Below are 22,964 nucleotides of genomic sequence, written 5' to 3' on the forward strand. Positions count from 1 at the left end.
TTTTCTGTGATTTCAGTTTGTTTTATTACAATTCACAAATTGGATAGAAGATAACATGAAATATAGTTTATCTAAATTATACAAAATACAACACACATTATCATAAATATGCATTCCAGTGCATCTCAGAAAAAGAGATTGTGGGGGAATAAAATGCACACCTTTGTTCTGCAGGTGATTCCCATCTCATCTCCAGCTCCTCTCAATTTGATTGGCCCCGCCACACTTTCAGAAACACGAAGCTCAGCACCAGTGCAAAACAAGAGCTTGAGGAGATTTATTTTTCACCCCCTTGCTGCCAGAATGCTAGATGTGTCAGACTGAAAGTCTTCTGTATATTCTCAAAGAAATAAATTCACCTCAGAGGTTTCATTATCAACATCTAACTAAACATTTTTTTCCCTAATACTATGAAAAATGTCACGTCAAATTTTGGGAGATTTTTGTAAGAGGAAGGCAAGTTTGTGGAATGTTCTTTGAGGATTTTGAGCTTCATTTTGGAACTTTATCACATACATTCATCACTCAGTATTCAAGCACTGAGAAATAATAAAGTTTACAAAGCAGACAAGGCCATTCACCACATCTATGGACTGACTTTATATAATCTGGATGTATATAATCGATTGTTAAATTTTCTTTTTACTCATTGATGGTTTAATAATTAGCTTTAAAGGTGCAGTTTCTAAGCAGTTTGCTTATTATGGGTAGATTTTACTGGTATCTTCTTTTTCAGCACACAAAAGCCATTTTTAATGATGAAAGTAAAATGAGCAAAACCACTTTTATATACTGTAGTGTGATGCAATACACAGACCAAAACTCGTAAGAACAAAGTAAGATATTTACTTTGCCGTTGAAAGAATGGAGAAGATCTGAGAAAAATCTTTCCAAACCCAAAGACAGACCAATATGGAAATCCTAATCGAGTCGTTCGTTAAAATACAATTCATATATTGATAACTGCACCGATATAGTTTGGCTTCAAACTGAGCTTGAGAGGCTCAAGAATTGCAGATTGGGTAGCCAGATAAATCAAAGTGTGCATAGGTCAGGAGAGACTTCAGAGACAGAAAATAAAATTAAAATTAAATCAAACAGAACCTTATAGGATTACAGGGCCATGATGTTTAAAAAGATCCATCAGGTCCATGGTATCTTGTGTGTGTCTAATAAGATGCCACGTTATCATTGTGTCCTTGAAAGCAGTAGCTTGCTGGCTACATTTCCCATTAACAACTACGGACAATGTTTCCACTCTCCCTAGTCCAATTATCTTTTTCATGCAAAGTGCTTTAATTCAGGATGATATTAATAATTTCGGAAGCGAAAGTGGAAACCGTAAAACACACTTCCTTTTACATAGCAAGTTACTTATACTATACATTGTTTACTTAAAATACCAGCCCGAAAACAAAACAGAATATTATTTGAAGTAAGTGAGCTACACTGTCTTACATTTTAGATACTAAGGTTTTTTTATGATTTCAAAATCCTATACTATAGAGTGTCTGGGATCTCTTGGATAGGAGATTAATAGGAGATTAATATTTTTACGTGACCCATCCATATCCACGTGTCCTAAGCAGTAACAATTTCTAACATAAATTAAAACATTTTTTTTAGACTCAATGCACACATCTTTATTTTTCTATCTACTTACTTTGCTCTGTGGCATGCTAAAAAATTCTGACAAATTTCTTCCTCCCAGGGACTGGGGAAAATGATTGAATGCTGGATTATATCTTTAAGTCCAGAAGCAAACCATCATGATGGGAGTGAAATAATTACTGTCATCATTATAGTTTGGCTCTGGGGTTTCTCATTCATCTCAAAACATATACTGTAGGGGTTGTTAGTTAAACATGTCAAATAACTCCCCCTCCAAAACAATGGAATGAACTCCAGTACAACAATAACCTCAGAAACAGTTAACGGGAAATGTAGATTATATGCAGGGAATACTCTTCCAAATGTAAAAAAATCCTAATTTAGTGCATGTAGGAGTACTGCAAATGAATTACCTTCATACTCTTAAGTAACAAAACAGTAACTGTCTTTTTTCCCTTGTGTTTTCAACATTGAATACAAGATCTCTGTGTTCTCCAATCCCAATACTCAACCCTAATCTCTGATACATTTGGAAACTTATTTTTTCCAAGTTTTTTTTTGTTTGACTTCACATCAAAATGTCAGAAAGGAGGCACGTTTTAAATGCAGTGTTATGTTCAGTAGAACGTTGTCCCTTCACAAAGGAAAAACAAGAAGGTAAGTCAACACACTCTCAATGGGATGCAACAAATATGACATAAAAACAAATACACATTGTAGCCATTTTGCTGGAGAAAAGCAGAAAAAGAGAATTTTAGCTACTATTAATAATAAACCTTATTTTATTCAGCACCTTCAAAAGTGCTTTGAGATTATTGCCTTTAAAGTGCTAAATAAAATAAAGTTTATTGTTAACACTATTAATAAAAGTTCACAATTTAGTTCTAGGTTTTAATTTATGTTTTTTTTTCCAAAAAGTTTCTCAACTCCCGTTTTCCCTTTGTCTCACTGGCAGTCAAGGCAATGGCAAAATATTATAGTTTGCTGAGTGGAAGGATCTTAATGAGAATTTGTTAAATGTTCCCAGTTAATGGAGCTTCTTTTTATTTGCAAAGCCTTTTCCAGTTATACATTCAAAAACACAGTGGTACTGCTCCTTGTCTCTATGTGAAAAAAGAAAAGTTGATACATAACGCTTCAGCACTTTAAAAACCTGAAAAACACCCTTATTGTTACAACCTACTGAACAGCTATCAAGATGTCAAATGGGAGTTGTATTTTCAGTTGTGCAAAAAGTTAGTAAGAAGATAAAGCACCCTTTGGAGAACATATTATTCTCTAAGTCACTAAAAATCTATTTAAAAAACCTTCTTTAAAAAGAAAATGGCAGTGTTGTGGGCTTTTATTTATTAAGAGCAATCATTCTGGTTCTTCAGGCCAAATGCATTGTCAAGCAGGTTTAAGCATTAAATCCTACAAGGTTTATAGTCCATCAAAACTTCAAATGAAAAATTCTAAAATAACCACAAATATTTGTTGGATTTTATTTTTAATTTGAAATCCACAACAGTTTTCTAATTTATTTAACCCCCTCCAGGCTGGAATCACCTGTGTTTAGAGCTATTTGTCTTTTTTGCAAGTTCCAAACTTCACAGTGCCTTAAGGGAGAATGAGTAGGTGAGTGCTTGCAGGAGGTGGGATGTGTTTCTCACTGATATGAATCCTGGTGGGTACGAGGAGTTGTTGTTGTGAGGCAAGTCAAGGAAACACTAATCCCCTAAAGTTCTGCCAGTTGCACGCTGCTGATTGGGTAGTCCAGTCAAAATTGACTAATAAGGTAATCTGGTCAAAGCTGGACCTATGATCCCACTCAGTACTTTGAGCCTGCATCTTTACTGGTTGTGCTGGTCTGAAGCCCCAGAGTATGTGTTTATTTGCTTGATTCCCAGTTTTGTAAGCAAACATTACCCTCTATGTAGCAATACAGACAAAATTGTTCCAAAAACAAAAGCATCCTCTGAGAGGAAAGTTATTTTTGACATGGTTGTGGAATGTATTGTCCTGACAAAATATGTTGTTTAAAAGACTGCTTAATTACAGGTGAATTGCAAGAAGAATGTCTCCACCAATGCAATTAACAAGAAGACAGAACTGCTTACTTTCTTCTATGATTTCCTCAATTTTGCTGTAAGCAGTATTAAAAGCATTTACGAACCAATTTTACAATTTTAATTTATTTTGTAGTTGGATAAGCAATCATGTCTTCGACTGAAGGTTGACCCCTAGAGATATATGTGGGTGCCGCCTCTACACTGTGCCTTTGGCTGCCTCTAGACATTTTAAAACACATCCACTGATGCTGCTACTGTATTTAATAGGAAGTGCACTTACCCAGGTGTGCTCCTGCAAACCTGCTCATCTCTCAGGCTTATTTTACTAAAATTTGAAAGTAAAAAATTCTGGTTTAAGGGAACAAACCTGATATGCAGCTTTAAGTCTTGAGACTGTGACCAATACCAATGTTTCTGTGCCAGACACGCAACACGACCACCCACACCCTTTGGAACACCGGATATATTAATAACATTTTATTTTGTGTGTTGTGTGTGAAACTTTGACATTCACTTTCTTAAACTCCAAATATCTGTTTTTAATATATCTATTAATTTTAGACCTGAACAATTTACATCTTAAAGATGTATTTAATCATTATCTACAGCATGTGATATTCAATATGATACCTTTAATGTCTTTTCTGTTATACCAGCCAGTAATAAAGCAAAATAAATTTGGAAAACACTCAAACATGCCTGCAGCTCCTAAAATGATATGTACTTTTATCTGTAAACAGCATTTCCTCAATAGGAATTAAAGGTGCTTTAGGGTCTGTTTGAATCTGTATGTTGTTGTATTATTTAGTTAGTTGATGCAGCTCTGAGTTCATGTTGTATTAAGGCAAATTTAAAATGGATAAAAGACAACATCCACAATGCTTCCATTCACAAAAAAACCTATTAGTGAAGAATAAGATAAGAAACATTTTAACAATGGTATTTGAAAAGGTCTTTATAAACTAGCCATGTAAAAAAATCTGATGTTAAGAGTGCAAGCATTCAGACCTTATTTCGAAGGGCTTTTAATTTTCTAAATATCATCTGGCAGTGAGGGGGTTTACGGTGGAAGATTTATTTTAATTTATGTATGTATATCTAGTTAAAAAATCATAAATAAAAATAATTAAATTAAATTTTGGCAAAAAAAACAACAGCACTTTTTTATATAATCTTACATAATTTAACAGTTAAAGGTTTCATTTTTAAAGGCAATGCAATCAATTTTTAGTCAGTGGGTAACCTGGGTTACACTGTGTAAAGTCTTCCATTCTGAAGCAGCATTTTACTTTTTTATTGGGCAAGCAATCCAGCAAGCCCATCCATATCACCAGTGTAAATACAATTATTCAGAACATAAACCTATATACACATAATTACAGCTTATAAAATACAGCTTCTTCTTCCTTGTGTCTTTGTTTTACAAGTCTGGCAGGTCCTCACATATTTAGCTGGCAGTACCAGCTCATCCTGCTAGCCACCTTCTGGCCAGCAGGGGGAGTACTCACACCACACTAGAGATACTAGTTACTGAAGATTTCAATTGACTAGCTGCAAAGACTCCCATCCTCCATGGAAGGGTCTGTGAACTCTAGAGGTATTTGGCTGGTGTCACTCAGCTTTCTTAATGAATATCTGAAACAGGCAAAGAAAGATAAAAGCCATTATTTTCAGGTTTTTCCAATACCATATTTAAGAAATGCATTTTTCTTTAAGGGTCATTCATTTTAAGCATTCAGGAAAGGTGGAAAAAGAGAAAGCAGAGCAAGCACAGCACTGTCATCCTAGGCAAGTAATGCTTTTTGGTTCGACTATTTTTAAGACTTTGCTTTCACAGCCCACTCTATTCCTTGTCTTGTAAATCTCAGGGTAAGAAAGACTGACCTTAGAGAAGAAAGCAGTTATTTAGCTGTCTTTACAGAAGTCTGAAATTATTTACCATATATTACCACATTACCACAGTAATGTACCTGTTTCTAAATGTGGCTCTCTTAAATCAATATAACTATGAATAAAACTACTTGTTTTCAAGTAGTTTGGATTCTGAATAAAAACAAAGCAACAAATGCATTTTCTGTCACATCATAACATGGCCATCAGAATATCAACCTCTGCTGGGAGTTTTACAAAAATGTTCTGTACGTTCCATGTAATTTTCATCAAAGCCCCTTGTACCTTTTTACATGACATGGCAGACCTAGTTCTTATCAAGAAATTGCATTTCAGGCCAGATTGCAGACCTAAGCCAGCAGGCAAATCGCTTTTAGGCTGAAGGATGTGGAAAAGTTACACAGCACGTCACCAGAGTGAAATCTGCAGAAGGAGTTGTTTTTAGAAACCAGTCTGAGCTGCCGACTGGTCTGCTTTTGTTTCAGTGCTGTGTCATGCATTTACTGTTATATATAGCCAGAGACAAGCAGGCTGACAGACCTACCTCACTAAGGATAACCCAGACTGGGGAGTCGGTCAGTACAGACAGACGGATGGCCTCCAGAGGCCCAAAGGAGGCGTCCACCTCACCCTCAGCAATTCCATTCAAGAAAGTCCCTGTAAGACAGAACTGGGCATTGTCTAGTCATGCCTGCAAGGTGAGGCCAATCTACAGTACGTCCAATATATCAGCACAGATCAACTTGAGCCCCTTTTGTATTTCTGTAAGCAAATGACATTACATTACATTTTTGTCATTGCAGTAACACAGGTAATTGTATGGGGCTACTTTTAATCACATCCACTCCATTTCAAATCAAGTTAATATGATTCCGCTGTGGCCTCAAATCAGGTTGGTAATACCTCGATTGAGTGCAAAACCGTGTCTGGGGAAATGACAGTGATATCATACTGATTCTGTCGCATTCTTTATCCCTGCTGGCATCTGCAGGATTATCTGCCATATACATGCCACAAAAGATCAGAACAGAAAAGGCATCAAATTTGAAATAAAGAGGATATCGCAGAGTCTCTGAAATGGCTTCACGCATGAGAACCGTGCGGGAGCTGCATCTGATTCTGTTAATGAACCGGGACTCAAAGGGAGAATCCATATTGCAATTTTCGAGAGCAATGAGTTTGTTTATGCTTCCCGTATAAATTACACTGATGCGAGTTGTATGCCCCGATGAGCCCTTAATATTGTTATTATGAGCCCACAGAAAAGAAAATGACATGTGAGGACTGGTAAAAGGCTTGGCTATGCAGCCCCCGAGATGTCCTTGAGAAAAAATGTCCTTGAGAAAGGTTGCCGACATCCATGTTTTAGAGGAGGCAGGCGAAAGCCGCATGGAAATATTCCTTAAACACACCGAGACAATTGGTTTGCAATGTATTGTAAAACACAACAAATAAAAAACACTTTTATTTTTGACATACAAATATACTTGCAAATTTCAATTTCATTTCTTAGTTATACACAAGGGCTGACTACAGAATAGTAGCCTACCACCATAATGTGTTTATCCAGCATAGCCAGCAGCTATATCACCCTGCGACTGGCAACTGTCAGCCCATTGAAGCTGAGCAAGTGTGAGCCTGGTCAGTATCTGGATGGGAGACCTCCTGGGAAAGCTTAGGCTGCTGTCTGTCAGGGTCCTAATGCCCCAGCATAGTGATGGGGAGGCTATACTGTAAAAAAGGCACCGTCCTTTGGATGAAACCTAAAACCGACGTCCTGACTCTCGGCGGCCATTAAAAATCCGAGGACATTCCTCAAAAATTGCAGGGATGTAACCCCAGTGTCCTGGCCTTTACCAATCATGGTCTACTAATAATCCCCATCTATCAATTGGCTTCATTACTCTGTTCTCCTCCCGACTGATGTGTGGTGGTGGAGGGGATTCCCTATTACCTGTAAAGCCTTTTGAGTGAAGTGTCCAAAAAAAGTGTAAGATATGATTATTATTGTTGTTGTTGTTGTTGTTGTTGTTGTTGTTGTTGTTGTTGTTGTTGTTGTTGTTGTTGTTTACAGTTGCATTCCCACTTTACTACTCCTTAGTAAGTGCAGTAGAACTTTGATCCATTTAGTCTTATAGGTCACTCTGAATCACCCTGTTTTTTTAATATTAGGAACACTTGGACTTGAGGAATCAATTAAGCAAGTCATTGCACAGTTAAGAGAACTCTAGTGCTATGGGCTAAAGGGTAATTTAATTTTTGAACCAAATTATCCCTAAATTAATTCACTACCTGTTTAAAATGACCTATTTAATTCATCACAGTCTAATTATTCTAGGTCTTTAGAAGTTGCAGACTTTATTAAACAACCTATAAAACTGTGACTGGATGAATTCTGTCTCATTCAAAGACAATGGGCCAAACAGAAAGTGGTAGAAAGTGAGCTGAATTAAACCATTGTTAGAGATCATAGGCTGTTCCACCTTTGAAAAAAAGTAGTTTATTTCCCTTTTTATTTTTGTTTGCAGACAAAAGCAAATTTTAGTACTGCAGTGCCAGATTTTCTGTCGACGTAACGACTTGTGCTGTTGTTCCTAGTCCAGCATGTAACAAAAACCTCCTACACTGGGGCTCTCCAGGGGTATGGTTTGACACATCATCAATGTGGAAATCCGAAAACAAAAATATCCAATTTTAAAGCAAAATGCATTATCATATACATTTACTCAGAGGCCACATACATGTCCACTCGCAAGTAATCCCTGACTACAAAAGAATAAATAAGAACAAACTACCCACTAACATGGGGTGTGTAAAGGATCTGTGAGTGTCTACTCTACTTTCGTAGTGTCTCTAGTGTCACAGCAGAGACATCAGCAAGGCAGGGTGACAGAGAGGCTTACAAAGCCTCTGACTGAGAATCTCTTACCTCTCCTACCTGAGCAGACCATGTGGTAAGCTTAGGTAACAACTGTAAAATAACTGAAAGGAACTGTTGCTGCTACAAAAGGCTTCCCATTCTGATATTACTCACACTTAAGTACTGACTCATTTGGAGAGAACCAAGGGTGATATTCAATTCTGCTTTTGCTCAGAACAGAAAATACTCTGTCTCCAGGACGTAACTGCAAAACCTAAATGAAGACAACCCTTATAAATATTAAAAACAGGTATGGAAGAGTCAAAACACTAAGATATTTTTGTATGACGTAGAGGGATGTTTGTATTTGTACAGAAGGTTTTGAATCCTCCTGAAGGTTTATTTTAAACTTGCATTAATTCCCTAATGTACCCTTAATTGAAAAAAAAAATGAAACATCAAAATTCTGAGGCTATTGGATTTGTTTTTCAATTTTATCCACACTAAACAACCACTGGGTTCAGTTCCCTGATGGAAAAAAAGATTCAGACATTTTGTTCTCTTCTCTTTCACATGAATGTTTTTATTTTTGCTTCTACTTGCTTATCAAAATTTATTTCAGTCACTGTATACACACGAGTCAATATTCAACCAAGTTGTTTTCTCCTTTTCACTTAATAAACAGCTGAGTGTTTCTGTTAATTTAAGATTAATTGTAATGACTGTAGTCTTTTGGATCTCTCTCTCTGTTAATGTCTGTTGTGCACATTTAGAACCAGCCTTTAGCAACTCCATTTTTATTATTAGTTGAATAATAGGATGCCCGCAGCCAAGAATAATGTAACATTTTTCCAAATGTATCCTGATTCCTTATGGGAGTATAACATTATCTAGATAATGTCAGAATATTGCCTTATACCAAGGGTTATTCTGCATGCATTCTTCTATTTTAAAAGAAAACAGTCCAGATTATTACTCATACAACACTTTCAACATAAGGAGCTTTAAAAGGAATTTGAGTAATTTTTTTTAAATGATTGTTTTTAATACTGTAAGTGGTTAAGGGTTGCCATAGCAACATTCTTAATGGTTTATGACAAAAAGCTACAGGTAGAGGTAACAAAGTTGATCTGTTTTATATAGGTGAAATCTATATATAGAAGTGATCATGAAATCTGCTATTGCATGACAATGTACCATGCAATAGAAGATTTCATAATCATGCAGCAACAGAATGTACATAATTACAACAATCTGTAATTTAGATTGAATATTGACAATAAACATACACAGAATACAGACTGGTGAATAACTTTCACATTAGAATAGGCTTCATCCTTTATGTTAATCTTTTTAAGAGAAAAAATGGTTGTTATCATCATTAGTTTAAACATCATGATTTGTGTGTATGTGGGGAAATATGAACTTTTAAAAACAGTATCTCTAGAAAAAAAACTGGACTTACCAATTCTGATAAAACCATCTTCAGTTCTGTGGTACTTAGGTGTTTTCTCCCTTCCATCTTTCAGAGCCTCTTTCTCAGATTGTACATTCTGGGAACAGACACATTAGGGGTCCAGAATGCTTTAGAACAATTGTGTTGCAGGATCTTATTCCAAAGCCACATTTTTGCTACTGTATGTAAGGGTTTATTAATCCTGGTACCAATAACCCCGGTGTCACCTGGTTTTCTTTTAAACTGGAGTTTTTGTATTTTGACTTAACTAATAATTTGTTAGACAGTTTTGTTTGCTTCCTGCCCCTAAAGATTGCAGTTTTCATTTTGTTTTCTATTCACTTTTAAAATTTCAATGTTCGCAAAACTCAGTTTAAGAATCACTATTTTGGCTTTATGTTAGACCAAGCAGTGTTTTTTACCATATGCTTATTATCAAACACTTGAATGTAATTTCCACTTTACTTTGTAGGAAACAAGCATAGTAAGCACACTAAGTTAAGTATTGTACTACTACCTAAAGTATAAGACTCACAGTTGTTATACAGTGGTTTTTAAACAGTAATAACAGCTATTACATCAGATTTAAAACTACTTTCTTTTCTTGTTATCCGTTTTGAATGATACATTTTGGAATTGCAACAGTTGCAACCCTTTTGATAAAGTACAAAGCTTCCAATTGCATTGAAATACAAAATAATGTTTGAAGCTATTTCAAGAACTTTGCAATGTGATTTCCAAAAGTAACTACAGACCAGTCCAGTTTTCCAACTAGAGGAAAACAACTCAAGTGCAAAATATTTCATTTGAAAATTATACTAATAATCTTTTTGTTGCAAACTGACCTCACCAAATTTTATTACATCTTCTTTTTGTAATTATTTGTAATCATTTGTAATTATTGCAAAGAGAAGCCTGATTTGACTTCATCAATGAAACTGAATAATGAATAATTTGGTCGTATTTGGGCATATGCACACAGACATCAAGGGCTGCTTTTATCTAATACAGAAATTTGTTCAGTATACATGGGGATAAGATAGCAAAAGTAAAAAACCTACAAATATCAACATGTCTCTGGAGTGCCACTGTTTTCCTCTGAAGCGAAGTAATGAAATATGTTTTAAAATGGGTAGTGGTTTATTGTATCTTTACACATAACCTTGTATGTGCTCACACCATGTTGTAGGTGCTACCAGTAATCAGCAACTGAATAATGATGAATAAATGCATTCTTTTAATTCTGCCTGCATAGTGTTATTGTGGTGATTTATGTGGCAATAAAGAGGATGGTATATTATCTCCATTCCACTTTTTCACATGCTTTCCATAATGGTTTGTTGGGTCAAACCAGCAAAGTTGGTGGTCTGGTTACACAGATCGGGTAAAAATACAGGTCTTGACAAATGTGAGATATGTTTACGCAGACTACTTTTACTAGTGACTGTGGGGGGTTATTAGAGTTGAAAGCTTACAAATTCAGAAGGAGTCAGGTGACTAGACCAGTCAAAGGCGCAAAGCTTAGAGAAACCTATGAGGCTGAAATCCTGCATTTCTGCTCTACATGGTTGTTGCCAACTCACATCAAATGGCAGAACCTCTATAGTGGTGTTGAAGAGCTTGTCCCCTGGGTGTTCTATGTTTCCACTGCGGAAGAAGTACCTACAGGGAGCAGAAGAAGAATGAAACTTTACAGTCTATAATGAATCCCACCGAGCTTGTGCTCTGTACCAGACAACAAAAACAACAGAGCATGATAATTTAGATTATTGTGAATAAAGGGGCAGATAATTTACCTTCGATGCCTAGAATGTGTGAGGAGATACAGGGTAGAGGTACTTTTTTTGCTCAGTAATTTGTGACAGAAAGGTGTAAAGATGTAAAGAACCGTTAATTGGTTGAAGTTCCACAAGTGTTAAGGCTAAATTAAGCCTGCAACGTGTTTCTGCAGGCAGTTTCTGGGAGCTGTAAAGGTGAGAAACACAGTAAAACACACCTGACACACCTGAAGAAGGCTCCATGGCCGAAACGTTGTGTTCTTTCTTCTTTTTTTCAGCATGGAATAAACCTATTGTTCCTTTACAGTGAAATACTCACTTCTCGATGCGCACTGGCGTGAAGAAACGAATGCGGATGAAGTCTCCGGCCACAGGGGTGAATGCCCAGAAGAAGTCCTCTCCCAGGTAGGCCTTCTCCAGAGTGAAGTGCTGGTAGGTCTTGAGACTGGTGGTCACCTCAGCAGGGGGGTTGGCATGACCTTTGTGAAGAGTTTGCTTCCCAAAGTCTTTGTCCTGGAACATATTCATTCATTGTGCATAATTCCACCACACAGGGGAGCCAATACCTAGCTTATGAAATTCCATCTTACCTTACAGCGGTAAAATCAATAAACATTTGATTAATGACCAGAATGTAAAACAACTTTGCTTCCTGTAAATTACATTTTCATTAAAAGAAATGCATTCTAAGATAAAAATTCAAGGATTCAATCCTTTTCTTTAAATCATGTCTGGAGTGCCTAATGTTATCTTAATTTCTTAAGATAAGACTCATTACTGAATGCCTTAACACCTGTATGTCATTTTTGTGGAATCATATGTAATTGTTTCTGTTACAGACGTCCTCTGTGTGAAGTGTGTCTTGGACAGAATTTGTGAAATAAATGGTTTTGTGATTTCTTTGCCATTCAGAACTTCTCAGATTGGGTCTTAACGGGATTCCCAAGGAGCCGAGAAAAGAAAAAGGAAATGCAGATGCAGTGAATCGCTGCTTTGACTAACCTTCAGCTTCTGGATCTTCCCAGCGAGTGAAGAGTGAGTTCCCACATGCTGGAAGAGAGACGGCTTGAAGCGAATCCGCAGGTTAGCCTTCTGTCTGTCGCAGTGTTTCTAAGGGAGTCACAGAGAAAACAGGATAAGATCTTTCTTTTGAATTCCTTCTTATGCTGTACTCTCCTTTTTTTCTATTCTGCAGCCTGTCCAGGTAACTCAGAACTGTCTGAACACCACCTTAGGGTAGGGGGAGAATAATCAGCCAGGCTCTCTTGGCAACACAACACTCCCTGCTGCCTGCCTGGCATTTGCTTATCCAATCAGCGCTTCATCTCCAGCATGGAGCCCAGGTGCCTGTGGTGTTTTGAAAGACAAGCGGCATGAAGGTGGGCAGGTTGGATGTGTTTGTCTACACTTCCTCGTTCTTGCCTGCGTTAAGGTCGTGTCGCCGTGAGCCGAGACACGAAAGATGTCGTGTCTTTTGGGCGATACCAACACTTTAACAAATAAAGTAAGGGGTGATTCTAACTCTGTCGAGTTTGAAGTTAATTGGTCTGTTTTAGAACAGACGTTTGCATATGGGCAAGCATTTCAATGTGAATGGACCTTAAGTTATCTCAGGAACTGCAATTCAGCTCGTGTAGCAGTCCCAAAAAGAGAATTTTAGATATAGATGTTAGAATGTGCGAGTCAGACCTCCATCTCGGGGGACGCAGGGCCACAGTTTTTTTTTTGTCACATTATCAATTGCCTTGTGTGTGCCACTACATCAGCTAAGTGTCAAGCCACATGAGACCTCTGTCTAAAAAATATCTCGGTCTGATATTTTAAGAAGAAGAAAAAAAGAAAAAGAAAAATCCTTACATTTCCTTATAGGATTCCAAGCCCAGAAGCCTAAGAATCTAAACCAAGCAACTTTTCTATCCTGCTCAAACAGCTCACTGAAACGGAGAAATTGATTTGCTTCATTCCTACCTCCTTCTTTAACCATAGCTAAAAAGGAAAACAAAACGATATTCCTTGTGCTGACAGGTTTGTTTTAGAATTCAGGCTCTGGCCCCCATCCACTTGTGCTCAGGTACTCACTGCATCTTTCTCTGGGTTGCACACTTTCACCCACAGGATATGGTCAAGCAGCCAGTCGATGGGCTTGTCCTTGTAGAACATCAGCATGAACTCCACGATCAGGGAAAGGTCCAGGGATTTGAACATCTTGCCTGAAAATGTTCAGACAGTTATTCTGTGTCACATAATCTAATAAAGCAAAAGAAAATAAATGCAAAAAGTGCTGATCCACGTAGGAAATGAAAGAAAACACTGATAAAACACATGTGCATGCTGAGTTACAGATTCAACAATACACTTTGAAAACCGAGACTTGTGTTAAGGTAGACAGAGCAAAACAACAGAAACTGTCCAAACTTCTGTATTTATGCAAACACATGTGATGAGTGACCCTGGATTCTTGAAGCTTTTGATGAAACATCTGGAAGCTGCTTGGATCCAGTCACACAGAAAAGAACCAAAGGGCTGGATGGATTGGTGCAGCTCAGCTACAGGTCAATTTGTGAGATGAGAACAAAGCCCCAAGCTAATACAGTTCAGATGTGTAGATATGAGAAGACAGAACTGGTTATCAAGCTTTCATCTGACAGATTTCAATCAGAGCTGTGCCATCTGCATGTAATCTCGGCAGGAGCACTCTACAGAAAAGCTTGTTTTGTTTTTTTATGAGCTGGGAGTGTAAAATTCAAAGGCTCTGTTGTCTGTTAGACTAAAAGATCCCACAGCTTGTGTTTCCCCTCTTGGAGTTTTATTGCTCCAGCACTGAGGTCTTCATACTGCTATATTTCAGTGGAAGTTAGTTACAAACGCATTGTCTATAGAACCCATTTATCTTCTTCCCTACTGCCTACACCTGGAATCAATCAACTTCCAACACAATTACCTCACTTGCTATCAACAGAGAGGTGGCTGTTGACTACCTACTTAGTGTCTTACATTGATACTTTCTGTAAAAACCAGACTTTTTTAATGCAAATGCAATCTTTGCAACCAAAAGAAAACCTAAATATTTTTGTTTTTGTCTGTCTAGTGAAACAAAGCATAACAAATATAGCTGATTTGGGAAAACACACAATCACTGTATAAAAATACCCATTTGTATAGAAATACTATTTACCAAAAACAAAACCTAACATTCTAGCCCTTGAATTCTAAATACATTCTTGTATATACAATTCATACTATCATTTGTCACTATGTAGGTTTTTTTTGTATAACACAATGCTCTCTTATTAGCATTTAATACTGCCTGACCTGACAATAGTTTTGCACTTAAAAAGGGTTTTTGTTATTGAATCATTCATAGAGATGTTTAAAATATTTCACTGATTTGTTACACGACACCATTTCATTTTTTTTAGATTTTTAGTCTCTGCTGCTCTGTAATATTTGAAAACAATACAATTCAGAAAACCCTTACTATAAAATAGTATGTGTTGTCAGACTGTCTATTACATTGGAAGGCCGGAAGATTAAATACTCTAATCAGCAAGCTCACAGTGTAACCAAGACAAGGCAGGAATGTTGGAGTTATCAGGACATGTCTTGTCCTCTGTAGCAGTGAAGGGCAAAGTTGGCTTGCCAGACAGGTTTTTTCATTACCACCAATCTTTGAAATGCTTAACTGAAACAATAAAGGGCCTAAACGTGCTATCACCCTGTAGAAGTATTTAAACAAGGACAGAACTAGCTTTTCACATCAACAAACCACAAAACAGCATGAATCCCTTTTTGCCTAAACATCAACTGAATTAAAGTTACAGTACTAAAATACCAACACTAAAACAAATAAAAACTAAGAGTTTCATTATGGAGAACTCAGAGAATTATGATCCTCACAAAACTGGTGTTTCATGGGTAGGTCAGTCATCTAAACAGACTGGAAAAGACACTCGGTTGTAACCTAACCACCAACAGTAGTGCTTTATGTTTAGTTAATCATAAGAATAAAGAATGACTCAAGGAAAAAAAAAAACTCCACAAAAACCAAGCTAATATTGGAGGCAGTCATGAACAGGAGGTGCTTTTAAAATTACACACAGGGAACCAAATCCAATTCAGCTGTCTCTGTTTGCGATTTTAACAATTCCTATCTCCACTCAAACATCAGTAAATACAGTAGGGCCCTGTTGTACCCTACAGTGAAAAATGCATAAAACTGAAAGTAGTCTCTCACCCCCTCAATCACTTTTCATTTTAGAAGGCACCTTCTTAAAACCACACAAATCACTACATCTCTTTTCATTCCACCCTGTCTTCTTCCTTCCTCCCTTTCATGTCTCTTTTAGTGCTAAATATGCAAAACAGTGAACAGAAATAGCTGTTAGACTTTCGAGTGCTAACAATGCCTTTATCAATTTAACAATTTCTCTATCTAGAATTTGTTGAGCTGGCAGGTGAGCGAAAAGAGTTGCCACTTAAGATGAACCCAGTCATAATTTACAGGATAACAAATTTGCCGTTGGCAGTGGAACAAGATCCTTGGCCTTTGTTATTCAAGGTTACTCGATAATAGCCTCCAGCTTGGTTTATTAAAGAGTAAGTAACAGTGTGATCTTAAAGAACAGCACACATTCCCTGAGCTAGCAAGTCATACTGTGAAGAGATGCCTCAGTATGTCTCTTTAAAGGGAAAACACACAACTAAACAAATGAAATAATGCAAATTCAAACATTTTGAAAAGGGGAACTGAGGGACATATCATCTAGGGGTCCTCACAATACTTACATGAATGTATCCATATGTACAAGACTTCAATCAAGACATCTGTCCCCTTTAACAGCCACTTTCACAAATGATGAGTCACTCTACTCCTTCCCTTTGGAGATTCTCATCTGTCCTTCGGATGAGATGTAAGACCGAGGTCCTGACTCTCTGTGGTCATTAAAAATCCCAGGGCGTTTCTCGAAAAGAGGAGGGGTGTAACCCCGGCGTCCTGGCCAAATTTCCCATTGGCCCTTATCAATCATGGCCTCCTAATAATCCCCGTCTATGAATTGGCTTCATTACTCTGCTCTCCTCCCCACTGATAGCTGATGTGTGGTGAGCGTTCTGGTGCACTATGGCTGCCGTCGCATCATCCAGGTGGGGCTGCACACTGGTGGTGGTGGAGAGGAGTCCCCATTACCTGTAAATCCCTTTGAGTGGAGTGTCCAGAAAAGCGCTATATAAGTGTAAGCAATTATTATTATTATTCATAAAACCCTTACCAAGGAGAAAAGGCATCAAAGACTCATTTTTCCTGGTGACAAGTGAGACTGGGCAGCCTCTCATCAGAGTTAACAAGTGGAAGAAAGGGAAGTGACTTTATTTTTTTTGCATTTTTCTTAATTCAAGGAAATACTGTATTACGAATGCTTGCTTTTCAGTATTAGATTACAGTAGAAGCTGGTAAAGCATCAGCAAACAAAACAAATGGACACAGTTAAACTCTTACAGGAATTTAAGGGTTATGTAACATACCAACCATTGAAACTACTAAGTCAGGGTATACTGGCTTACTTAGGGAAAGCTATCCAGTGTAGTCAGTCATGATCAACTAAAACTCATTTTACTTGTGACCTTCAAGCCTATGCAAGAGAAAAAAAGTGTTTTTTTTTTCCATCTCAGTCTCCTTAAGGGTCTTTTCATTTCAGCAGTTTTTAAAGATGAAAGGGTTATTTGTCTTTCTCTTTCAGGTCAGCCTATAAATCCAGAGGAGAAAGCAGCTTTTCTAATGATAAGATGCCATTTCCATGGTGAAACTGAACCAATTTCACGCAGACTACCCCAGCAAGTCTGCCATTCCCTTGATAGAGAAATAACGGTCGCTCTCATTCCTCTTTAATCTCAACGAAAAGCTAAAAATGTTTCATCAGCCATGGTTTGCTTTCTGCTTGCCTTTGGGAATGTCTGCATTGCCTTTCTTGCAAAACAAATAAGTGTTTCTGCTGCCTTAACTTAGAAACAATAATAAACGGAAGCCTTTTATATGGTAAACTAATAAGAAGTACTTCTGCTGTACTTCTGTTTTTCTGTGTGCTGATATTGCACACATACACAAAGAAACCTGAGCACAAACAGGTCAGTTTTCCAAACTTTTAATGCTCATCTTGCTTGGTGTAAATACAATTAAAGCAGCTTATAGGAACAGATTTTTTGGCCTGGAAAAAAAGGGCGTTTGATTCGGGTACTTAGAATCCTTCAAGGTACAGTATTTATTGATCAAGTCAATTTTGGGAACAACATCATCGATCAGCAATGATAGACAGGCCTAGGGACAAAAGCAAGAAATTAAGTTCAGAAAATTGAGGATGGAAAACAGGAAGCAATTCTTTACACAAAGCGTTGTGGGAGTCTGGAACAAGCTTGCTATCTGCTTTCTGAAGCTGGAATACTTTAAGACACATGAATTTCTGAAGGCTATGTTTTTAGCAACAATGCAAGCAAAATGTGCCAGATGACTTTGTGTCATTTGTACCCTTTTGTTATGTTCTATGTTCTGATATAAATCCATCTATTTAAAATGAAGGTGAAACAGGTGAAACCTTATCATATTGAGGTCTTCAGGTGGTAAAAAATTGCTACTTCAGGCCAAAATGGGAGTCTATCTTGACTCAATGTACTAAGGTAAGTTATTCAGAGATCTACACACCTTGTCAATACAGATACATTATATATACTCTTGAATCCTTTCCACTATCTGCAGGTACTTAGAAAACATTTACATACACATACGCACAGGTGGAAAGTTTATATATGTACAAAGAACTTAGAAAATATATTATCAAACAAATATGTACAGAATAAACATTTGACTGGTATAAGAAATTTGATTGAAAACTTTAAAATATAGATTAAAAGTGGCTGTTTAAAGTAAGATTAATCTTTTCTTTTATAATCTCATGCTGCAAAGTGTGGTTATACTTAAACCTTAACATTGCTGGTTACAGCAAAATATAGATTAATTCTCTACATGTCTTGAGTTTTTTTGAAAAATCCTTTACAGTTGCCTTTCAATTATTTTGGGTGAAGAGAGATTTTCTGGTGTTCGAAGAAACCAAGTGTGACAGCACTGGCACTTTAAGAGCTTAATTTGGATTCACTGCTCATTCCATTCGCAGTTCATAGATTTCAAATGACTTCTGCTCTGAAGTATCGAGGATCTAATCACAGCCCAAAGTCGTTAGTTAAGCCGACTACAGGACTTGCATGAGAAACCACACATCTAACACCCTAGATCATCAGTGGGAAATTGACTTTATTATACAGCTTCTGTTCAGTTCTCAGATTGCAAGACTAAACAAAAAACTGCACTGGACAACTCAGAGATGACAGACTCCTAGGACCAGTTGGCACTGTTAAGTCAACCCAGCAGGCGTTCTTAGAATGAAGAGTGAAACAAAAACCAGGGGACACAAGAGGAATCAGCATACTGTTGAAGCCTATACCTGGCTGCATTTAAGAAATGGCTCTATGAGATCCTAAGAGCTGCCTAGATGGCCTAAATGGCCTCATCTTGTCTGTAACTGTTCTCTTGTATTCACATTATATTCCTATGTACTCTGGCAGAACAGAGATATGGGGAATACATGTCAATGATCCCCCCAAGAACCCAATCCATTAACATGGAATATACCGCTCAGGCGCAAATGACAATATGTGTGTCCATCACTTTGTTTTAACTAAGTAATGTGTTATCTATAGTAAGAATGCTAGGCTAAAAAAATACTTCACTCACATGTAAAGGGAAAGGGACAATATTCACTTCATGTCTCACTCTACAATGAACAGATCTTCTTGCTCAACCATATGCAAATAATCATATGTATATATTTTATGAAAATGCATAGCAAATGATGCAACCTTGGTGATGAAACACAACAGATGTGTAGTGAAATTGCAGTCAACCTTACTGCCGAGTGGCTATTTTACAATAACTTCTTGCACCACACTGAAACTGAAAATAATCTGTAGAGTCCAGGATTATTTTTCTTAGATAAACCAAAGCTGATAAACATGTAACATTCAGGTGAATCCTTGTTTAAAAACAATTATTTGCTTAATTGCCTGGTCTGGGAAGAATCTTTGATTATGAAAATCTACCTAATTAAACTATTGTTTGTCACCACTCAGCTGATTATCTGTTGCATTTCTAGCTCAATCAGCGCAAAACTGCTGATTAGAAAGTCCTGTACAACAGGGTTTAACTACTGAAAGAAGAGATACTGTACATGAAGACATGTTCAGACGTGACAGTGGAGTATATTTAAACCTAGACAAGTTGGCTATAGACGTCTTGCAAACAGGAAATAGACCACAGCGCAATGCTGATTTTAATCATGCCATCTACAGTAAAGACATAAAAAGAATTTAAAGTATCTTACAACTGTAAGATATTTTTTAGGAATCTGGACTCTGGATCTAAGAACAGAGGGCTTTTATTTTTTAGGTGTTTAAATAAACCCACCATTCTGATACAAACTCATTCTGATTTCTACATACATTCAAATTAGACCAAATACTAGATGTGTAGGCAGTATGGAGAACACAATATGATTCCATAAACTGACACAAAATGATTTTTTTGGGGTCAAATTAAGGATGTTGGATGAAATGAATGAATGGTTATTACAGACAGCATGAAAATAACTTAAAAGCACATGTTTCCCTTTTGCTTTTCGGTTTTCTCTATTAAACATTAAATTGAAATAATACCGTGGAACACTGAAGCCGCCCAAAATATTGTTCAGCACCTGCATAAAGAAGGGAGAGCTGCTGAAGCAATGTAATTTAATTATTTTTCATAAATTCAGGATTAGCATGAAGCTAAGTAGGGCTCATTTACATTAGAGAAATATCATTATGATAATTACTGCAAAATTGTGAATTCATTAGTTTTCAATGCACATGTGCACATTACTGTAACTCAATATATGTTACACAGTAAAGTGTGATTAATGCTTAAAAAGGAAAAGGTTTCCCACATAAATATGTGCTTTTTCCTGATGGAATTCAGTAGATATACTGTATCATATGGGAAGGAGATAAAACGGCTGTTAACGCTGTTATGAAAACAAATTATTTCTGATCCAGTTGACAATTTTAATTACTATGTCAAACGACCTGTTAATGAATTATTCAGATGTGCACTAATATTCAGAGCCTTGAACAATAACAGTTTAGAAAGAGATTAAGATTAGATGGAGTGTTTAGCAATGTAGTCATTCACCTGTATATTTTCAACTTGGAATAAAACTATAAACTCTGAGCCTCTAAGTGATGCCTGCGGAAAATATGGAAAAGATCACAAGAGATTTTTATGACCTCATATGAGTTCAGACTGACAGCTGATGATATATAGCAGTACTCTTGATTTAGGAAATAGGGTAGCACACAAAGTATTCTCTCAAGGGTAAATCTGTGTAGCCTATTCTCCTTTTAAAAGACAATGAAAACATCTTGTGACTCAGCCCTTCGAACTTACATTCATTAAGTGAGCACTTGAAAAGGACATTCAGCTTTATCTTCTCAACTAAAGCAATATACATTTCAGTTTCACAGACAAAGGCCTAATGTTAATAAAGCCTTAGAGACCCTCAGTCAGGAGATACACATTCCCAGGGGGCTAGAATTGGTAAACGTAAAACTGACAGCTAAAGAAGCTTATAGCCCAGAAAAACCTGTGGTGTTAAGCGTCTTTATACAATCAGGCAATTTCAGGAATTTGCTCATGACATAACACAAAGGCAAACAAAGGCTCTCCCAGCACTAATGGCAGTGAACAGCCAATGTGTGCAGGATGGCCAAGGAAACTAAACACGCAAGGGTATAGCAGAACACAACAGCACTTTGGGACCTATTTATACTTAACCATAGCAAGGCAAGTAATGGCTCTTAGCAGCTGAGGAAATTGAGCTATATGCAGGGAAAAGCATTTTCCCAGACTTGACATTACAAGGGCAAAGCGCAGTTTTCATGAAAGCAGGTTTAATCCTTTGCCGTACAGACTGGAACCACCCTGCCAGAGTGCAGCAGTTTTAACTGATCACATGGTTGCTCAGTGTCAACTGCAGACTGCTCCAGGGTGATTAGATGGCCTGCTGTGATTCTATTGTCAACTGAGGAGGAATTAGCTGTATTTTCTTTTTTTTGCTATGGAGCATTGTAGCACCTGTCAATGCAATAAATGATCAATAATAATACAAAAGTACTTCTCCTGTGTAACTAGCCTTAAATTTTGTGGACTCCTGTTGCCTGGGTTTACTGTACAAACACTGTTTGACTGATTAAAAAGTTGATTTATATGTTAATAGGACGATATTTAAATTATGGCTGACACAGCAGCACAGTGGTTAGCATTGCTACCACAAAGCACTGATGTCACGGATTCAATTCTGGATTCTGGTGTGCTGTCTGTGAGGAGTTTGTATGTTCTTCCTGTGTTTGCATGGGTTTACTCTGGATGCACTCCCACAGTCCAAAAACATAGAGGTATATTAACAGGCTTGTGGAAAAATTGGCCCTAGGTGTGTCTGCACTGGAAAGGGCTGGTGTCCCATCGAGGGTGTACCCTGGCTTGTGCCTGTCACTTGCAGAGAATAGGCTCCAGCTTCTCTGTGACTCCACATTGGAAGAAACATAAAATGAATGGATATTTTAATTCCATCTGAACCACTAAGGCTGTAAATTCTTAAACATCACTCATGAGAGCTAATTAGCATAATGTGGGAATGTAGTTTAATACAATTAGTAATACGTTTAGAATAATATTTTTTTATCCGTTGTTAGGGGGAATTACCAAATGCAACATTATTGCTTTTGACTGTATATGAAAATGAAAAACTACATAGTGCTGTGTTGTGTGTAAATGTTTTGTTATGATTTCAGGAAAAAAAAAACATAGTTTAGATTAATTTTAGGCTTATTTGAAAGAAAAAGAAACAATATAATGTATATTCAGCTTTGCCTTTATAATATGAGTTCATTTTCTCTATTCACTAAATATGAACAGAACTTACTCTACTTAGGAAAACTGCAGAATGTTCACAAATATACTGCTTGTTTTATAAATCACTGTTTAAAAGAAAAAAACACAACTGAAACACCATGAAGGAGCCGATTTATCTTGTTAGCTTAGCTTCAGGCAGCAAATGTACTAATGTGTCATTACAATAAACGTGTCATTATCGGCAGTAGACAGAATCTACACCTTGCAAATAAAATATTGCTTCCTGCTTCTGTCAAAGATTATTTTCCACATATTCTTAATCATAGGCAAC

The 22,964-nt window shown here is 37.0% G+C and overlaps 1 protein-coding gene across 2 annotated transcripts in view; it reads right to left on the reverse strand.

Annotated features, from left to right (window-relative positions):
* mgat4b (alpha-1,3-mannosyl-glycoprotein 4-beta-N-acetylglucosaminyltransferase B) overlaps positions 1 to 22,964 on the reverse strand; it is a 112,392-nt gene continuing 89,428 nt past the window's right edge. Inside the window, exons 9-15 of one of the 2 annotated variants that reach the window (XM_006631896.3) lie at positions 13,726 to 13,856; positions 12,649 to 12,756; positions 11,966 to 12,159; positions 11,452 to 11,530; positions 9,878 to 9,965; positions 6,097 to 6,209; positions 1 to 5,297 (exon numbers count right to left, since the gene is read on the reverse strand). In XM_006631896.3, the coding sequence (XP_006631959.1) occupies positions 5,274 to 5,297; positions 6,097 to 6,209; positions 9,878 to 9,965; positions 11,452 to 11,530; positions 11,966 to 12,159; positions 12,649 to 12,756; positions 13,726 to 13,856 (737 nt within the window). In that variant the 3' untranslated portion in view covers positions 1 to 5,273. The remainder of the gene's footprint in view (positions 5,298 to 6,096; positions 6,210 to 9,877; positions 9,966 to 11,451; positions 11,531 to 11,965; positions 12,160 to 12,648; positions 12,757 to 13,725; positions 13,857 to 22,964) is intronic. The other variant, XM_015349891.2, reaches the window with a different exon arrangement.

Source organism: Lepisosteus oculatus, chromosome 11 (assembly GCF_040954835.1).
Source record: "Lepisosteus oculatus isolate fLepOcu1 chromosome 11, fLepOcu1.hap2, whole genome shotgun sequence".
NCBI classification, from domain to species: Eukaryota; Metazoa; Chordata; class Actinopteri; order Semionotiformes; family Lepisosteidae; genus Lepisosteus; species Lepisosteus oculatus.